General features: G+C 40.0%; 1 protein-coding gene across 2 annotated transcripts in view; it reads right to left on the reverse strand.

Annotated features, from left to right (window-relative positions):
• The window catches only part of SPOCK1 (sparc/osteonectin, cwcv and kazal-like domains proteoglycan (testican) 1), a 275,034-nt gene that overhangs the window by 103,090 nt on the left and 150,472 nt on the right, over positions 1-21,472 (reverse strand). For both annotated transcript variants that reach the window (XM_017827978.1, XM_017827976.1), the window contains one exon: positions 18,504-18,618. In XM_017827978.1, the coding sequence (XP_017683467.1) occupies positions 18,504-18,618 (115 nt within the window). The remainder of the gene's footprint in view (positions 1-18,503; positions 18,619-21,472) is intronic.

Raw genomic sequence — 21,472 nt, forward strand, 5'->3', positions numbered from 1 at the left:
TTTCTTGGCAGCATTTAATAACTCTGTAAAGTTCCAACACGACTCTCCCAGGAGCTGAGGACAGAGAAGCTTTCAAACCATCCTCGTTCTTGGCCAAATGCAGAGAGAGGTCTGTGAAGTTTAACACCATCCAAACTCCACTGCCTCATGTCTCTGCAGACATTCAGCTGTTTGGCAGGATGAAACCATTGGGACAAATTGAAGGGCTGAAACAGGTGGCAAACCCACCCTGGGATCTTCACCAGCTCTGTGTCCTTCAGTACAGTTCATAACCCAGCCTTATTTATTCAGTCACAGGCAACACAATCCTTAATCTTATACTCCAAAATGCCCTACTGCCCAAAAAAGTGAGAGTTTGGTTGTTTTTGTTGTTGTTGTTGTTGTTTTCTTTTCTGGAGGAAAAAGGTTCAGAAAATCTTATTGTCACTCTGCAACTGCAGGGGAAAAAATCAACACCCTCCCCCCAAGCATCCTTAGACAGCTCAGCTGAGTTCTGCTTCATTATGTTGCTTTCGCTTTTTCTTGAGGCGAATAACATGCAATCCACACCACAAAAAATTGACATATTGCTGGTAGGGATGAGAAAGTAAATGAATTTTAAAAAATATTGTAAAAATTCTTGCCCTTAAGGCACTAAACCAAATGTTTCTTTTTAAAAATGACTGCACAGTACTTCTGCTGTGTGAATACTTGCTGCCATGGTACAAACAATCAGTTACAAGCTGTGCTAGCAAAATATTTGCCCCTTCTGACACATTTTATTATGAGAGAGGCTTATTAAATTCTCAGGAAATCTACAGCAGATTAAGCTGTTGAGGATTTTTACAATTAGCATTGATTACCTAAGAATTCATGTGTGATTTCTGAATAGAATTGGCTTGTCAAACAAAAGACAATTTAAAAAAAAAAATCAATCCCAAAGCCACCTCCAGAGTGTAGTCAAAATCCACTATACAAGGTTGGTTTGGGGAAATAATCAGAATGCAGTTTCCTATGTCAGAATAAAATGAATGTTAGCAAAATGCATGCAAACCAAATCAGTTATAAATACTATAAGGAGCCAGGTAATTTTAAAATCCCAACCTTTTTAGCATCTAAATAGGCTAATGCCCCTGTTGCTTATTCAGCACTGCTGATTTAAGAGAGTTCAGTACTGTGAATGTCTAAACATTCTGCTGCATTTCTCAGCGTATTCAGTGCTGTCTGTCTGCTTATTTGATGCTGGAGATGGAGCTCATAATATCCCTACCATTCCCAGCTCTCAAATGAGGCCATCAAGAGCGTTACCCATCTTCTATCAGGCTGGGTCTTAATGAAAGGTGACTGCAGCTTAAAGGAAGGTCCCAGCTGAGAGACAGAATTTACATAATCACGTTAATTTATGATGCACATGATCCAGTGTGGAGACAGCACGTGATGCAACACACCTTGAGGAGAAATTTGAAGCTGAATGCAATGGACACACTTGTGGAAAGCGCAGGACACGCGTTTCGAGAGGTACTTCCGCTGAGTTATTAAGATTTCACTTTGCTGTGCCCTTGAATCACGAAGCCTGGCAACCACACAGTTCCAACCCCCCTTTCTTCCCATATTCTCTGAGCATGCAGCTCCACAGGTTCCCCACCATGGAGGCTCCAGCTGCCATCAAAAATGAGACGTAGCTGCGCGTTTATACTTTCGGAAGTCTCAGCGTTTTACAGCAGCTTCCCCAAAAGTCGATTTTACCATGTTAAAAAGTAAGAGTCAACCAGTGGCACACTTAGATAGGAAGCATAACATCACCTGGGACTTTAACAGGTTTTGTAAAAAAAAAGAAAAAAAAGAAAAAATTTAAATACTTTGCTGCTGAGTTATTAAATAGGAATCAGTTTTGTGCAGATAGTGTTGTTGGCTTAGGATGTGCCACCTTACTTTGAATCACTCAAATTTCACTTCAGCACACATTTCCCTTTGTTTATTGTGCAGTGGTCACCTACACATCTATGTTCTCACCACTCTGATATTGTTCCATTTCATCCTTTGTAGTTTAGCTTATGAGAGACGAATGGACTGAACAAGGGTCAACGTTTCTTCCTCTTTATCAAATCACTTGGACTAATCCTGAATCAACCATCTCACTCTCAAGAAATGGTCACTCTTTGGACCACATTTTTCTGGTTTACTGAGCTCTGTTCCTGTGAGCTCTCAGGTGGCTTTCTCTACAGTTTGTCTTTCCATCTCCTTCCCTCCACTGCCCTTCAGCTACTCACTTTTGAGTTCTTGGACTTTATTCTTATTCCTTCTACCACTTCTCTGCTGCTGTGGTGGAAGTTTAGGGATTGCACTAATTTTTTCACTGCAAATTAATCCCATTCTTTTTCCCCCAGTGTTGTTGCATTTCTTCATAAAATACCCTTCCTCTCTCCAATCCCACTGTCTGTGGTCTGCCTTCTGCCTGACTGGCATCCCTGACTCTCTCCTCCAGCCCTATTTTCTCAAGATCTGATCAGCTTGTTAAAGGAAAATTTTATAAAATTGTGAAAAAATTGCAATGCCCTTTCCTACTCACTGTTGTATTTAACCATTTTAATCCCAGTCTTTCAGCCTGACCACTCTGCTCTGACCTCCTTCCCACCCAATCTCCTTTTCCTTGCACTTTTCCCCTCCTACCTCTGAAACTTCTTTCTGCTTCATTCAACCCCAAAAATGAAGCCCCTTGGAGAAGCAGTTATTTCTTCATCTACTCTTGACTATTCTTTCCCTCTCTGCTAGGATGTATCATATTAAGTATCACATTCTCTCTAAGTGGTATCTCAATATCATTTTGGTGCTTTACCTGTAATAGTCTAGTCTTGCCTTTCTACACTTCAGTCCTTGGAAGTCTGAGAAACTTTACAGGTGTTGGCTCTGGGTTATCCTTCTGTCTCTTTGTCCCATTATTGTCATTTCCTCTCAGGAACACCTTGTCCACATTGGAAGCTCACTATGCCAAAACCAAACATACCATATTTCTTCTCATATCAGCTTCTCTGTTTTCCAGTTGCTGTTTCCTTCTCATCACATTTGTTATCTGGACTTACTCTTTAATTCTAGTGATCTTAACTTTTTCCCTGCCTTTTGGAATTTAGCAGAGAGCCCTTTAAACAGGTAATCAGACCACTGAATATGAGTAACACTGAATCTTCAGCTTGTATTTCCTGACCAAGTGTCTACAGACAATTTATCTCATCTTGATTGTGATCCTGAGGTGTCAGTGCTGTTCTGTCCCCAGCTGTGAGGAGGGCAGGGCTCCCATTTCAGCACTCAGCACACTGCTGGTGTGCTGTGAAGGGCTGCAAATGAACAGCTCCCATCGTGTTCATCACTAACTACACGAGTTTCTGAAAGGACTATGAACCCCAGTTACACAGGCAGTTGGTCCAAAACCAAGCACAAAATCCTGAACTAATGAAGGAACTAAGCAACAAAACCCTCTCCCTCTTAGCTAAGCTGAAGTATTATTGCAAATGAAAAATTTATACACACATAAAACATAGAGGCTCCAGAAATGAAGTATGGATGAGGTGCTAAGCAGGACTGACTGCAGAGTAATTCAATTTGGCAGTCCTGGGCTTCAGGTAAACTGGATTAGCTAAGACTGAAAAAATGTGTCAAAGGACTTGAAAGAGATTTAAAGCTGGATGAATGACCAGAATAATGGCACACACATTACAACGTGTGGCAATGAGGAATGGACAGAATAATTTAGAGAACAAAACTATAAAATGTCCTTTTTGTTCAACATGAGCCACCAACTTAAATGCCAATAAGGTACAAAGACAGAATTTATAAAAAAGAGGGAAGAAAGAGCAGAGGATATATAAGTTTCCTGTATTTCTGTCTGCTCAGTTGCCTTCTGGGCAAGGCAAGAGACCAGATGTGAGTTTAGAGGAGTAGGTTTGAGTCTTCGTTAGTGTTTTCATCTCTTTTTAACCAACCCTGTTCTCTTGACTTCTTAACTCGTTAAACAAACAAACAAAAAATACTTACATTATGTTTTACTACCAAGGTTAATTAGTCTTCCACAGTTGATGATCACTGATTGTAACAACCAACTAATTAGAATGGTTTGTTTGGCTTCATAAAAGAAGATGGATTGTGTGGTGATCAAAGCTAAAGGCTGGATAAATCAGTGGAGCCAAATTCCCAACTGTCACTCCCCATACACATTAAAGAACATTTTCCTAGATATTATCACAATAAAGCTGTGACAGAGCTGCAAGAACAAAACTAACATAAGCAGACCATATTGGTTCTTACAAATTACCAGTAAGCAAGAAAAAGTTGCAAGGCTCAAAATTTTCGCCAGTGAAAGGAGAAAGAAAAAGGGGAAGCAGAAGAAAAATCGAAAAGATTGCAAGAGAATTTGAAGTCATAAGGCTGCATTCTCCACCAGTGGCAGCTTAAATGTTACTTCACAACAAAATAGGTTAAATTTGAGTGTGGACAAGTGAAATAACTTAAGTAGTTCAAATATCTTCCACAAGACCTTTACAAAGCTATTCCTTTCTAGCAGAGAGTGCTACATGAAAAATTTACAGATTATTGATTCGGTCAAATTGGGGCAAAATTGTGACTACAGTAGAAAACTCCTCTAACCCAAATCTTAACTGTTGTGACAGTCCTTCCTCAAATCCCTCAAAAAAATTGGCTTCACAATAGTTTAGGCCAGAGGACAAATAAAAATACCTAAAAATAAACAGGAGAGAAAATCTATCAATGAACATAACTGGGATTTCAGTGAAGCGCACAGCATGCTTTAGCCCTTGGTTCTATCTTCTTTCTTTTGAAAAGTAACATCATTTTGAAATTTAACACAGTTGTAAAAGAGCCTTAAGGCACAAAAATTGTGCTTTATTTTAAAACTGCATTTTATTTTTAGGAATGTGTTTATTCAGATGTGTGAAAAAACATAAGCCCTCATTAAGGGACAAAATAATTTCTTTTCAGAGGGCAGATCTAGACAGGGGAAAAGTACAAAGACTGCCAGGGAATATTTATTTCACGCCAAGTTTTGCTGCCAGAGTTCAAATGTAATACAAGTGAAACACTGCAGTAGTTAAGAGTGATCACATCACTGATGTTCACAAGATTTGTGAGCTTTTTCCCTCCCTGAATCCTGCAGGTGCAGTAGCAAGTCCTTAGAACATTCTGAAGCATTTGCTCTCCCTGGAAAAGTATGAAGAGAGATAATAATAGAAATTGCCTGTTCTTCAGTATGCAAAGAGAATTCTGAGAAAAAAAAAGAAAAGGTGAGTTGAGGGATATTGGAAAAGTCTACTTTGCAATATCCACTTATTAAAGATCCTGTGCCAGAAAATGGAAAAGAATGGAGACTGAGAAAGTTTTTTAGTAGTTGGCATTAATCAGAAAGCAGTGAAGACCCAGGCAAAGGATCTCATCCTTCAGAAATCCTAGTACAATATGTTTAATTTCTACCACTGTAGGAATAAAACACGAAAGCAGCAATGCTGGATCACTTCCAAGCAACAAAAAGAGGAGAGAAAATATCTCTGGATACCTTTCCAGGAACAAAGCCATGCTCTGTCTCTAGAGATAATAATGAAAAAAAAAGTCTTATTTTCTCTAGGTGCAAATGATAACTGAATACTTGAGTTGGTTGGGGATAAATATATGCTATAGGCTCTCTTCACAACCTTGACATAACATAAATTTATCACACCCCCAAGACAGGAGGTGGTGACTCCCCCAGTCTGATTTGACTGACATCTCAAAGGTGGGACACTGGAAAGTCACAGAGTGGATTTGATTTACAGCAGCAGCACAGACACAGTCAAGCCTGAATCCCAGTTGAGTGCCACGACCATCAGGCTACTGAGTGAATTTTGCATAATTAATGAAGGGACCAAACCCCTCCTCCAATTAACATCAAGGGAGTGGGGAATAAAAACTGCAGACTTGCAGGGCAAGCCATAAAGAGAAGTCAATAACCACTCTCCAGAAGACCCAGAAGAGTGTTCTGCCTGAGAACTTCTCTTTTCACATTATAGATTCAAGGTCCCTTCACCCTCCTACTCACATTTCTGAGGTGAGAGACTTTCTTGTCAAAAACTATTCTTTACATTCCTAGAAAATGTTTTGCTGAATTGACAGGAAAACCCTTCTGTTGGATGACTCCAGAGCACGTCTCCTCAATGCTGAAAGCCTGTTCTCATTCGAAGCTCATTTCTTTTCCACTTTCTCAAAATGCTCCAGTGTTAAAAAAATCACAGCAGGGAACTGAGTAAAAACTGGGACTGCCAAAGCTACACAGACAATTCTACAAAGTTAAGAGCTAATCCAAGAACATGAAACCCCCCACAGTTCGAAGTACTTTATCTAATTGCTGTATTTGATTTCATAGAGGTGGTAATTTTACACTGACTGCAATGCAAGCTTTCTTATTTTTTTTTTTTTAAATATACTAATTGGAGTAGAAAATAACTCCGTGGAACCTGTCAGAATTTTTGACTTTTTAAATTGCAGTTACTGAATATCCTGTATTTACTTGCAATGAATCTTTCGGGGTTTCATTGTGAAAGTAGAGAACATAAATGCAATAATTGAAAACAAACTGAAGGCTTGATACTTCTCTCGTAACTAATTTGAAAACTTGTTAATCTTCCTGCCCCTGCTATTCCACAAAGGTTTAATAGCACAGATCTGTAGAAATGTTTCCTGATAATTATGCTCCATTAACAGAATCTATCATGATATATTTGCTATTTATTTATTTATTTATTTATTTATTTATTTATTTATTTATTTATTTATTTTAGACAGTCAGCTAAGTGGTTAGAATGAATATACAGATCAAAGACATCACAGAATCAGAGAATAATTTCACTTGGAAGGGACTTTTTAAATGTCACCTAGTCCAAGCCCCCTGCAATGAGAAGGGACATCTTCCACCTCCCCTTCATCTACCACTGAATGTACAAAAAAGAAAGGTGACTGTGGATCTTCCAAACATTAAATGACCCTGTAAAATTCCAACTCTCAGGCTTGTAAGCAGGAGATGGGTTTTACCAAACCCGTTTCCCTGTTGAGCCCAGTGAATGTGGCAGCTCAACATCATTTCAAGGGGCTGCCTCCTCACCAGCTCCAGAGCACCAAACCCTGAGGCTGGGGGATTCTGAAATGATAACTCTTTTGAGTTTTAAGGAGCTGTGAAGGGGATTGTTATGAGATGAAATTTGATCTTCTGATTACTGGCTCTGAGAATTTAACAGGGATTTTCACAGCAGATTCGAGGGAGTCACAATGAGAGGAAGAACACGAAGCACAGAAAAGATTTTCCTTCTTATCAGTTTTGAAGTTCCAATATCTGATCACCTCTTCCAATAATTAGAGCACAGAGGAATTTGGTATTGGTGATAGGGAGTGTAATTACAACACACATTGACATTGGGTGTTTCCTTCTTTGACTCCTCTAAAAAAACTGGCTGCACAATAAGAAATGCAAAATATTGCACAGAAATATAAGGATTTTTTTCTGCCTCACTTTTTAAAATATAGAAGATGCCCATGGGAATTCAATTATTATATATTACAGGACTGGTTTAAATCTAGAGATAGAAGCAATATGTCTTTCAGAAGCATGCTAAGGTATTACTCTTTCTGCCTAAAAGGTTTATGGCTCAGCATTGCCTTCCTTTAGGTAATTTGGAAGTGGAACAGTGATACCTGAGCAGACACACTGAAAGGAGCAAAATATTTTGGGTTGATTTCTAAGTATCGTTAGTACTGCCTACACACAGAGCTTTAAACAGACTGTACTGTGGTGGCTCATGTCCATAAATAATGTCACTTGTGGTTCACTGGTTGAATTAATCTGATACAAAAGGCCTAAATTGAAAATCTGCAGGTTCAACTCTTGATGAGCTCTGGCAAAGCACTAAGCAGGCAATCATAAGCTTATTAATGAAAAGAGAATGATATAAATTGAAATATTAAAGAAGCAGGAAGTAATAGCTTAAAAGTTAATTTTGATAACATAACTTGCACCAAAGAAGAAAATGATTGATGTAAGAAGCTCCCTTTTATTGTTTTCATGTGCTATTTCTTTCCAAAGAGTGCCATTAGATGGAACTGCATAGATATGAGAGGGATCAAACACCTCAGACTACCTTTCTCAGTTCCATATTTTAGCTGACATTCATGTCCCTGTTGCTAAGCTGGTTTGGAACTGGCAAACCTCTGTGGAAATGTCTTCACACTATAACTTTTTGGCAAGCTTTAACTCCAGAATGAAAGCCAGTTGCTGATGAATTCCTCAGGGTGGTCTTGGATGTGGTTTCATCAGTTTTCCTGGTGAAGTTTTGTGCCTGAAATGCTGAGGGATGCTGAAGGAGACAAGAAATTCAGCAGAACTCTGCTGAAAACCATCTCAGCTTTGGAGGAGCCAAAGCTTCCCACCCAACAGAGCCACACACAGGGGGAAGAGCTGCGACTACACAGGGCAAGAGGTGGAAAAGAAGAGTCTGGCCCAAGTGACTGGAAGTTCAGCCTGTTGTTATTGATGCCTTTCACTGCCAGGGAAAGGCTTTAGAAGCAATAAATGGCAAGTCCCAGCAGAGTAATGTTAAAATACAGAACTGTTTCGTCAACAAGAAAGACCAGTCTTCAATCAGTCTAAAACTTGTGTACGTTGAGTCTGCACCACACTGAAAACACAGGGTTGTACAGAGCAGCAAACTGGCCAGCACCAAATGAAAGGCAACATTTTTAAGGCCTAATTTGCAAATTTCACACAAAATGTATTGTTTGCAATATTGACTGCAATTTGAAAGTAAAATGCCATTTGTCAAAATGCAGGTCCTAAAATGCTGCACATTTAATATTGGATGTTGGAAATTGAAGAAAAGCTTTAATAAAATTCCTTTGCTGTAAACATCAGTCCCAATCTTACAAAAGCAGGGCTTTTATTAGCACTAAAAAGACTTCCAGTGAACACATTCATGTCCTGGGGCTTCTATAGCAAAAACCAGCAATAAATTTAGAATCTCCAGTAAACAGATCATTGTATAAATACAGAATAATTTTCAGAGCATTGGAGGTCATTTGTAAACATTAAATAATAATTTCTGACTGGCTGGATTACTCAGATTTAAGATAGGGATAAGCAGCAAAAACACAGGGACATATTAAATATTATTACAAATTTGCTTCCAGCAATTCTACAGTTAAGTTTTTTAACATATGGGAAATACAGAGAGGGTGAATTGGGAAATACATCCTTAATCTACTGGGCTGTTGGAAACACAAAAATATTGCAGATTCCAGGTCAGGTGAGGATTAACATAGAGAAAGTCAGCCAACAAGCCAAGTAAAAATACACCCATGTGTCCTAAAAGTTCAGTGGTCACATGGAATGCTCCTGACAGGAACACAGAGAGCCTGTGGAACTGTCCCCTTGGGCCCCACAGCCTCAAAGTCCTGCCTGGGTGTGTTTTAATGAGTGATGACCATGTATGAAGGTTGTTTGGAAAAATATTGAAAATCTATGAATTATGAAGATGATCCATGTGAAAAGCCTAAAACCTTCTTACAGGATGAGGATACAAAGGCAGTGAGTCTTTTCCAACTTGATTCATTTGTTCATTATTCATTTGTTGGCAAATCTCGTGACATTTGCCAAGCAGATGACATTTATACCAATTACTGTTTTCATTTCTTGCTCCCTTTAAAATGAGCAAGAGGAGCTTTACAAACAACAAAAAAAGCCAACATCCCTTCTGCTATCAACAGCTCACAATCCAAACCAGGAACAGACAAATGCCATGGAGGAGGTGACTGAACTTTTAACTCAGCCTTCTTCCAGATATCTCAAGGGAAACAGGAGCTTTTGGATGCTCACTCAGCTTTGGATGCTGATTCTTGACAAGCTGATAAGAGCTACATCAAGAGATTTATATTTGACCAATTCTGCAGTCTACAAAAGGAGATAGTAAAACCATAGAAGAACAAACATTATGTTGCCCTTATTTCATCTTTCATATATTCCAGTTTTCCTGCTGGCTTGTGTTCCCTCTGTTCCCTGCACAAACTTACATTCACACTTAACTTTCAGACATGCATTTTCCATCATTATATATTTAACTTTCATATTACTCAGATCTCAGAGCTCTAAACACTGAATTTGATATAGAGTTTGTATGTAATGCTGAACTAGGTATAGCTTGCATTTATTTCAAACTCCCTCCCCCCTCTCCTTTTGCTATCATGTTAATAAAAAATCTTTCATGTTACAGAGAAAAGTAATTTGGGCTATTGTGTGTTTCTGTTGAGGATGAAACAAATGTGGAAATGGCTGAAACAGCAAACTGCACATATATCTACCAGAGATATCAATCCACAAAACATTAAAGCCAGAACTGCTCTCCAGAAAGCTCAGTTGAGAGCCCACCTGGAATAAGGACTTCCAAACTGCAGACATTCTGCCTTGGAAGAATAACCAGAGGTTTAAAGCAGGCATGGATGGAAGAGGCACTTAAAAGAGGGGCTTAATTTCAGAAGTAAAGATGGAAATTTTAACAAGTAATGACTCAGAGTCATTGCAATGACTAAAGATGTGCGAAGAGTTTAAATAGCGGGAAGACAAAGTGATAATTTTGGGTTTCATTTCTTTACTGATCTCAGCAGCCAAACCCAGTGGGCTCTGCTACAAAGGAAAACTGAGACAGGCAAGAGGAAGGTCTTTTTAAGAGAGCTTTTCTATAAGAAAAGACTAAGAACATTTGCCAAGTCTAGCAAAACCATAAAGGGTCATTATTTCAAAATAAATATGCTGAGGAACCATTTAAGAAAAGTCCAGAAGTTTTAGCTGAGCTTGAATAAATTTAGGTTAGATATTAGCAGGTTTCTAACCAGAAAGGTTCTGATACTCAGGATTCATCCAAATGGAGTAGAGAGGGCAATAAACCTTATAATCTTTAAGACAGAACTTGGTAGGCTAATGAAAAAGTTTATTTGATACTGTTGCAGAGGGATTGGACTTAATGATCCAAGAACTCACTCCTGGTCCATTTTCACATACTGCTAACAGCACACAACTAGAAATATTAAGAGCAGGAATATTACAAAGCAGTATTCAACCCATCCAATAATAGTGTCCTTAAATGCACAAACTATTTATAAATGTCAATTAAAGTGCAGAAGATAAGAAGTCATTTTCTTATTCTATTCACTACGAAAACTTCCTGACGATAGCAAGGGGATCCAGAGGGACTGAAGTGGGTTTCAGCGAGTGCTTTGAAACTGGGCTAAAGGAAGGATGCAGCAGGAGAATGTCTCAACAACCACCGGATTTCCTTTGTGTTTGCAGCATCCTCAGAGTAAAGCAGAGCCCAGTGAGACAGGAGCTGCAGAGTAAAAGAAAATGCCCTCAGCAGTAAGATGCCCCCCCCTGCAGCCCTGTGCTGGGTGACTGTGAATAGAACACAGTAAATCCCCTGCTGAGAGCAAGAACAAGTTCATCTCCTGCTCTGGTCAATGCAGACAGAGATGAGGACTCCACGCTCTAAAATCCCTTATAAAAGAGCTGTGCACCATCATATATTTCAGGAATTACTCATGCCCAGTGAGAGCCAGTCCCTTGCACTGCTCTAGCGAGCTGAGGAAGCATGACCAGCCACGAGGCACCAGTTCTGGGGAGAGAAGTGCAGGGTGGTTAATTGGCCTTGGGATGCAGAAAGTCCAGGCTATCAGGGACAATCTTGGGCAATTTCCATGGCAGACACCTGTGCTCTGCCTGACCATGGTTTCACTGGTGTGCATTTTGCTGTGGGAGTTTGGAAATTCATGGAAATACCAAACTTCTTGGTGCAAAATTTGGAAATTTTTGCTTTGAGTCAGTAACCATATTTGAATTCAGCTTCAGTACTTCAAGTAAGGAAAGTGGATCTTTCCTAAGTTTTCTAATTCTTCGAGGTCTTTTACCTCTGAGTTTTGAAATACACTGAAGTCAACAGCATATCTAGAGCTTGAGAAAGCCAGAAAACAGCCTGAAAAGAACATGAAGCCTTGTCTATTGAGAGGACACACCACAGCCAGCTTCCTCCGGGAAATAATCAACTGGAGGGTTTTTTGTGCAGAAACTCCTGGCAGCAAGTGGGTCACTCCTGACCCAGAACTGAAGGAGCTCATTTCACTGTGAGTGATGAAAGCCAGGCCTTCCACAGATTCTCCCTGTGGTCTCTTTAGTTAAAAGCAATTTAATGCAGGCAGAGCTGAAACTGAGAAATGGACCACTTGGAGAATGAGACCTACAGTTTACAGATGATCCTGTTCAGCAGAGTAATATCTGCTTTTAAAACCAGTGAGTGCTGCTCCAATACTCAAGCACCTTTGGACTGAATCCCGGGCAGTTACTGATGGAGACTGTCTTGGCAGAAAAGCCATTAACCTTTGGGAGTTCATGCTTAGATCATAATTTTCATATTCAAAATTTTAAAAATAACTGTAATGGGGAATAAAGGATAGTGTCAGACTCTTATGCTGCTCTCTCTTAATAGTCAGTGGTCCCCCTGAGCACTTAGAGATTGATGGCACATCACACCACGTGCTTTCTGTCTTATTAAAAGGCAACTTAGCCCACATAAGAAAACAAAAATTCCTGATTTCCACATGTCTCTAACTTGTCTGCTGCAAAATCCCAAGCTTTCTTGTTGCAGGCATCCTTTGTTGTTCAGGCAGTCTGGAGATGAGAAACTTTTAAAAGCTTTCAGGTTTTCTCTAAGGACTTCCACACATCCCTTGCACACTCCTTGCACATCACATTATGTGCTGCATTTGTCTCTGACCTCAAAGGCCCCTCTCTCTTTGATTTTCCTGGCTTCTCATTCAATTTGCTGGACAAACAGCATGAGCCACACATAAACTGTGCAATGTACCGTGAGGGATTAGATATTAGTAAGAATAATAGTCTTTACAGAGTAATGCACTATAGTTTACAAATTACAGAAAAATACCCAAACAACAAACATTTACTCAATCCTGTTCATGTCTAGAACTTTCATTCTTAGAGGATTAAAGTAGCTCTCCAAAATTCTGTCAGAGCTACCCTCGGGAATAATAAGCCTAAATTTTGGCAATTTCCCCAGTACAGTGTATTTGTTTGAAAGAAACTTAATGCAATCTGCTGGGTTCTGTGAGTGTGTGTTTAATCAAATGTTTCAATGCTCTTTCTTCTGAAGCAAAAATCTATGCCAGTACACTAATCAATACTCATCATGATAGATAAAATGTTTTGCATAAAAACATGCTGCTTTTTTTTTTTTTTTTTTTTTAGGGAAAGTCAAATTTAGTGATTTCAAACCAGATGTAAATACTGTTGTATTGTTACTTAGGAAAAAAAAAATCCAACAAATTTGAAATGGCTTTATTTTAATAAAACAACAGTCAAAAGCTTTTCTTTTGGCTGTGAACTGGGCAGTTTTCTTCCCTTAATTCCAAAAATGTCAATCAACAAAAGAATTCACCTGCTGCCCATAAAGAAATCTGCAGTAAAAATTAACTCATGAATTCATCCCAGAACTTACAAAAAACTCTAGGGATGCAAACAATAATTTTAATATTTATGTTTTCTGCATCCATGCATACAATTTAATCTTTGTAACAATTTTATAATAGAGCTGTATTATCCTAAATTATTGAGTGGAGTCCCACATTTCACCACTACAGTTAGGAATGGCTGTTATCTAGAAAGGCCTGAGTGTCCCAGAACACAATTTTTGGCTTCCTGCCTACCCAAGATGGATGAACAACACCACTGAAAATAACCTTTCCTCTTTTTTTTTCTCAGCTACAAATAAATAATATTTGAAAGAACCATATTCTTACAGCAGATTTTCCAAATGTTCTTCCTGTCCTGCATCTGCCAGCTTATAAAAAAATATCAAGAGTTTGATGAAATGGGGAAAATTCACCCTGTTAGGGAGTGACATCCTTTCCCTCTTTGTTCTAGCACAAACTGAAAGAAAAGGAGGGATTGCAGAGAAATTAGTAATACCTGCAGAGGAGTTAGAAATACCTACACTTTGCCTGGAGAAAGACAAAAAATGAACCAACTACACTCTGGTCTTGGCCTATTACTGTTGGGGTTCTCCCATCCTGGTAGCCCTTTCAAGAAACCACATACAAGTAAAACAGCTGTAATTAACTGAAGAAATAATCACCAACAGGAAGCTGAATGATGCCATCCTGTAAAGTTCCCTTTGGGACAGGCTCTTTTCCCTGAATTGCACTTAATACACAAATGAACAACAATTATTTTCTGAATCAGCATGAAAATGAACAAGAGAGAGAAGCTCTGAGCACACCAAGGTTAATTGGGGAACCAAATGAGGGTATTAATAGATCCAAAGATAATTAATCATCGCCCAGGTTTGGTTCTCCTATAGATTGCTCACCTACTCAGACCCTTGTAAACACTACCCCATAAATCAGGCAGAACTGAACATGATGAGCTTAGGACCAAGCCCTCCCTCACGTTGGTCAGGCCCCTGGGAATGTGGGAGTCAGGTTGGCAGCTCAAGGTGTCACCCCACAGGAGCCCTTGGTGCTGTGCCAGCCCTCATCAGCACTTAGCAGCAAAGCAAGCAAGAGAAAACACAGGCAGGCACAAGGCAGAGAGAGAAAACCAACAGGGTTAGGGTTTATAGCCCTGTATTTAGCACATTTTAAGAGGTGACTGCTGATGCAATCACAGACATCACAGAGGAATAGCACTGCTTCAAAGCCTTGCTCGTGTGCACAACTTCTCAGCAAATCCCTAAAAGTGCGTTTGCTGCGGTCAGAGATTTTTGCTGCAATGCTCCCAAGCAATTCTCCAGAGCAGGTGTGTCACTGATGTTCTGGCAGTTATTGCTTTGCTTCCCCCTCTTGGAGACAATTTGAAGCTCTCAACCGGCACAGGGAGGAGCAGCGGGACAGAGAACGCTCCGTTTCACATATGGGGTTGTTTTACTTCACTTGTTTTGAACAGGGTCCTTCCTAACCAGAAATGCGGGATTTGTAAAGAAAGAGAGGGAGATTTGTCTGCTCCTTGTGGATAAGTGTAGCTGCCAGCACTGCCAAGCTGGTCAGAGCAAGGTTTTGACGTGTAATTTAGGAGAACAGATGTTTTATCTGGGAATTTGTCCAGATCTCAAAAACGAAAGATGGTGAGGAATGCAGCAGTGGCCTCTTTTGTCAGCACATTATCCTGAAAAGTTCTGAAGAAACTGTGAGTTAACAGCTGGATTTCTAAGGCCCAGCAGAGAAGCAGAGACAATGTGTGATTACCTTTGTGAGTGACACACACTGCGGTGATGAGCTAACTGGTGATCACCAGTTAAATGGACTGAGCAAAGCTGTAAACCCTGCACATGTTAATATGCCCATTATTTCCCCATCAATCCTCTCTTCTCATCCTGTTCTTTTGAAAAGAGCCCAAGAGTGACATCTTTCCTTCCCATTCCCTGCACCAGCAGAGACAAATGGCACGAAGTATTGCAAGGACTGGACATGTTTGAGAAATCTTTGAGAGACATTAACTCCTGCATTTCACGCAAAACTGAACTAATAAAGACTCTTCCTCATAGATGTCCAAATTGAAAGGGGTTTTAATCCACACAAAAAGGATTTCATAAGACCCTATCATTAGTACAAGGACTATTAAGCATATAAGAAGGTAGCTTCAAATTTATCTTTTACACACTCTTCAATCACTGCTCACTCTTGCCTTTTCTCTAAATGCACTGTTCAATTTGTACCGTAAATGCCTTGGAGGATGTGCTGACAAAATGCTATTATCTGTTTGAAATACCTCTCAGACATCTTCTGCCTTAACTTTTGAAGTACTAAAAGCTTACTAGAAAAATTAGTTGGACAGTGTCCATGGAGAAAGACAAAAAATGAACAAACTATACTCTGCTCTTGGCCTATTATTTGAGTTTTCCCATCTTGCTGCTTGTGGTAGCCCCTTCAAGAAAACACATACTAGGAAAGCAAATGCAATTAACATGGATAAATATACCAAGAGAAAGTGAAATGATGCTATTTTGTAAAGTTCCCTTTGGGCTGTGCCCTTTTTCCTGAATCGCACAGAATACAAAAATAAACAATTATTTTCTTAATCAGCATGAAAAGGAACAAAAGAAGAGAAAAAAGCTATGAACACAGCAAGGTTAATTGGGTAATCAGCTGTTGGTATTAGTAGGTCCAAAGGGCAGGGTGGCTGGAACTAGATGATTTTTAAGGTCCCTTCCAACCCAAACCATTCCATGATTCAAGATCAAGGGCTGCTCTCCAGGTGATTGTGAAGGAGAGGAGAAGCAGAGAAGGAGGAGGTTGCAGATGCTGGAAAGGAGAGGCCAGACTGGGGCAGGGTCTGAGTAAATGTTGAATAACACATTTCCATGTAACTCAGTTTTCTGCACTGCTACTGCACTCTGCAGTGGTTTAAAAAGTGGGCATCCAGCACAAGGGAAACGATATGGGAATGGCACTGCACTGGCAATGATTTCAGAGTCAGCTACACACTGTGCCTGGGAAACCACAGCTCCCTTGTGCTGCAGCTCTTCAGTGGGTCACAGGGGGTGACACAAATCAGAGCAGTTCTGTCTGGGAGACTCAGCAAGAACAAAGGTGTTGCTCCCTCCATTACTTTTTGCTGAGCCTACACACTGTGCAAAGCCACTAAAGCAAGTTGATAATGATGCATGAAGTGGAAAACCCTCCTGGAGGACACCATGGGTGTGCAAAACAACCACAACAGTGCTGTGTTATGTGCCCACATGAATATATTCAGGATTTCACTGGTTTTAAATAGGTAAAACTCCACTCCTTGCAACATATTTACTCCTGGTTAACACAACCTTAAATATGACTGGAGTCAGATACAGCAGCACTGAGCTCAGGAAGAGCAGAATGCTGTGGGACTAAAGATGAAAACCTTTAGAGGGGCCACTCCACTGATTCAAATCAGCAGAGAATTTGCCCTGGTTACTCCCCTCCTTGACATGTCTCCCCTCTGAGGCAAAGGGAGCTGGGTACCTGGAGAACAAAACCACTTTGGGGTTCTATGTGCCACTATCACACATCAGCAGTAGCTCTTTCAGCATCACAAAACTTGCTGGAAACTGTTTGGAGAATTTTCACTGTAAGTTTTCAATACTTTTCGATTCATCTCCATAGTCACAGTGCTGCTCAAAGGTTATCTGAAATGGCTGCAGGCAGTGAGGAATCATAGAGAGATCACATGAAAAGCAGCCTGGTTTCTGCAAAGAAAGGATATTCAGCTCCTCTGTACCATTACTCTGAACCATTTTGACTACTTTGGGGACATTAAATACTGGAAATAGCTCAGAAAGCATTTGGCTCCACATCTATGTCTATATATCACAAGGACTACTATATAATGCAAGTGGTTCAAATCCATCCTAACTACAAAATGTAAGCTACATAATGCCAAAAATGTCATTAGGATGTAAGCACTGCCCATAGGCAGACTCCTTCCATCCTTCCAGGGATCATTCCAGATTGAAACCCAAAGATTAAACGTACTGCCTCATGCACATTACACCATTAACTTTGTATTATCCATCAAAGACAAATTATTCTTACAGGATCAGCTTCCTCAGCCAGGTATCACTGAGATAAGGTGAAATATAGTCCCAGTACTTGGGAATCAGATCATCCTGATCCTGAATGGCTTAAGCCTGTTTGGCTCAAACAGCTGTTGAACTCCAATCTCAACTGACGACGACATTTAGGACCTGAGTTGTTACAGGCAAATTTTACTAAACAGGGAGACTAATTGAAGACCAGTCCCCAAATTTATCACTCAGATATAATGAAAGCTAGACAATATATTTTCCTTACAATGCAGACCCAGCATTCAGAATACACAATTTATTCCACACTTGTTAGCAAGTGGAGGGTTTATTCCTTGGTTTTATTCTGGCTCTTGGCTCAGAGAGGCTCTGGAAATATTCAAACCCGGTGTCCTTACTGGTTCTCCTAGTTCTGCTTCCCAAATAGGGCAATGTTAGTTTGTTTGATCCACATTTGTTTTTAAATTTCTTAATTCTTGGGTGTTTGCAGCATATTTCAACTCATGAGCAGTAGGCTTTTCTTCATTTATTCATAGCTTCTCTTGGTAAAATTCTGTGGTCTAATTTGAACATCTCGGCCAAAACTTGTAACATATCTACTCCATTTGCTCTTAATTCAGTCCTTCAACAATCAGATCTGGAGCTTTCTGCAATTGTGTGACTCCCCATGGAGATGCTCTACAAAGTTCCACCAACATTTTTTTTTTGCAAATTTAAGCAGAGGTTTGATATATTTTTTTTAAAAATTAATATCTTTTAATTACTTCCAATTAAGTTGCTGGAACCGTAGATGTCTCTGACACATATTTTGGGTTTTCAGGTTTTAAAATATGCTTATTTGCTGCTGTGAGAGGCACAAAGCCCTCAAACCACACGAGGTTCCCTCACCTGTGCACCAGCTGCTTGCGGCTCACACAGATCGCGGTCTCGTAGTCGTGGGTGACACACACCTTGTGTGGGCTGCACTTCACCTTCAGGCAGGGATCCTTGGAGGGATCGAGGGCTGTAAAACACCAAACACGGCAAAAAAGAAAGTGAGAAATGCACACAAAGGTCTCTCCCGGCTGAGGGATGACAGCTGGTTAGAACGGACACTCCCCCGTCTGAGCAAATAAAGCCTTTGCCATTTTATAGTATGTGCTGCTGCTTTCAGAGGGCACCTGAAATAGTGATGTTTTCTATTGTAGAAAGATGTAAAAAGACAGATGGAGAGCTTATAGACTGACTACTGAACAATAATCTGAGTCTAATTTGCATTCCCATTAATATTAGACACGAAACTTCAGGATGAAGTTCTGGTTTAACCATCTATATCACGCTGTTTATCTCACAGAAAAGTTATGATGGGATAAAATATACTCACAAATAACAAAATGACTGGTATTTTAGAAGCTAACTAATAACTGACATATTGCAGAGCGCTAATAAATTTAATTTCACAGATGCTGCATAACAGGCATATTATTTTGCAGAAATTATTTTGCATAAATTATTTTTTCATTTTTACAGAGAAGCCTCTCCTGTATTTAAAATGCTTGAGCAGAAGAGCAGTAATAACAATAAAATAATCCTGGGCTTTCATACAACAACTTGTATCACCAGCACTGCTGTTGGAGGTTGGATTAGAGAGCAAATATGCCCAAGCTGTTGTCCCATTTGAAAGGTATCTCGCTAAATTCATTCTCTTACGAAAGGATGTTCTGAAGATCAAGCAGTAAGACACTACGTGCCACGATGAATTACAAATGCTCAAAGCATGGTTAAGTGAATACTTTCAGAAGAAGGGAAGTCTCAGCCACACTGAGAAATTTCAAGAAGCAATTTTTAGAGAAGCTCTTTTCGGACATTCTTTTGCCATGGATTTGACTTTCTGTTCCTCTTCAGTATGTCTTCAAATCCCATTTTACCTCTCCCATATCACTCTTGGTTGCATTTTGGGGACTGTATAGAGCTCCTACTGCACATTATGGCAACTGTGCCTCCCTCTTTCACTGAATGCCCGGAGAAACTTTTCAAAGGAGACTGTTTGAGGTACAAGAATTGTCAGTTTGCTATGTACCAAATTTCTTGGAGAGCAACGCATTTCCAACAGGCAGAGGATTCTTCTGTGTTCCTGCAGGTCTTGAAAGCTGCAGCTGTTCTGTGCTGGGTTAAACAGCCACAGTTACAAGCTCCTACCACATTAACACATTTGGGATGGGCAATTGAGCTTCACGAGTGCAGATGTATTTACTGGAATGCCTTTGGTGCAAGACCGGGGTTGGAAATCGTAAAAACAAAGCAAAAGTGCTAAAAGCTTTTCCTTTTAAAGCCATTAAAAGTGATCGAAGAGGTGAAATGAGCAGGGAAGGAGAAAAGACCATCTGTTTCCTGCACCATAAACAACAAGACATCAACATTTAATGCGTTAGGAAAACACATGGGCAGGTTAGAGGGGACAGGGTCTGTCCCAGTGGAACCACCAAAGGCTGACGTGGCTCTTCAGGGGGGTTTTGCTGTTGCCTTTTGGTGTCTTTTTTAAGTCAGGCAGATGAGAAGTATCCCATTCCCTGCCCTTTGCATTCCCAGAACGCTAAGAGTGAGATACACCCTCTAAATCCTCTTTACTCTCCCTGGAGACTGAGTTAGAGATTGAGGCAGATCTTTGACAGGGATTGAGATATCAAGGCACAGTTTCCTTAGTTATCTGTCCACCTAGATATTCTTAAACTGCAAAAGAGAGTGAAACACACTCCTTCTGCAAAGCCTTTGGAGGGTGAGCACCACTCAGAGTGTGCAGGGTCAGCAGATCGTAGCTTTAAGGGGCTGAGATAATTCAAAGGTCGTTCCCACACCCACAAACTTAACGAGCAGAACTTCTGCTCGCCTGCAGCTGGCCTTGCTCTGCTGCTGGAGCACTGGCACGTTGGCTGCTTTTGCTGGTGGCACATCCTCGATGCAAAATGCTGCCTCGACAAAAATCACTGTGCAAACTGGCTCAGAGCCCAGGGCTGAGAGCTGCCAACAGCACTGGGCTGCTGGAGAGCACACTCTGGCCTTGTGCTCGTGGTTTTCCATCAGCCAAACCTAAGTTGGGATGTGGGTTTAGCCTTGAGAGTCAACCCTGGTTTGGCAGGAACAAGAGAAGCAAAGTTTTGGCCCACATGGTCTATGTGGCATCATGCACAGTTACAATATTTAGCATTTTTTCCTAGTAAAATTTACTCTAATTGGAGAATTTTATCCACTTCAGGAACTATTTAGGTTTTCTAAGGCAGTGAAAATGCACACAGGTCTGAAATAGCATCACACTCTACATTACTAGTGAAAGAAACACAGCTTTCAAATATTTTGCAATTTAAAATTTGCCTATCAAAAAAGAAAAAAAATACATATGAATATAGTTGAACAGCTTGAAGAAAAGCAACAGGAAAAAAAATATGGTTGGAAATCCCAGTCACTATTCCCTTACAAATCAGGCCCAAACCTCAGTGTCTTGCTTCCAAAAATTGAAAAGAATAATAATGTTGACAATAATAAATAAAGCTTTTCCCCACCTGTCCATTGGATTAATTATTTCATTTATGGTGGAAAAGCTCATGAAAATCCTTACATGGAACAGACAATAGAAGTATCATTTATTATTCATTACAAAAGGCCCTTACATAGAGTTCAAACCAGTAGCAGGAAGTTTATTAAATACAAGCAAAACTTCTTTTTAGAAAACAGCAGAAAAACCCACCATGTGAATTGTCATTTCCTGAGATTTTTGTCCACTTATGCAGAATGTATGATCCATAGGGAACAGAAAAGTTCCAAATGGGGCTTCATATGTCTGCAAAGTTCCCCAACACGTTCAATACGTTTGGAAGGTTGTT

The sequence above is a fragment of the Lepidothrix coronata genome, unplaced genomic scaffold (assembly GCF_001604755.1).
Source record: "Lepidothrix coronata isolate B3197 unplaced genomic scaffold, Lepidothrix_coronata-1.0 Scaffold144, whole genome shotgun sequence".
NCBI classification, from domain to species: Eukaryota; Metazoa; Chordata; class Aves; order Passeriformes; family Pipridae; genus Lepidothrix; species Lepidothrix coronata.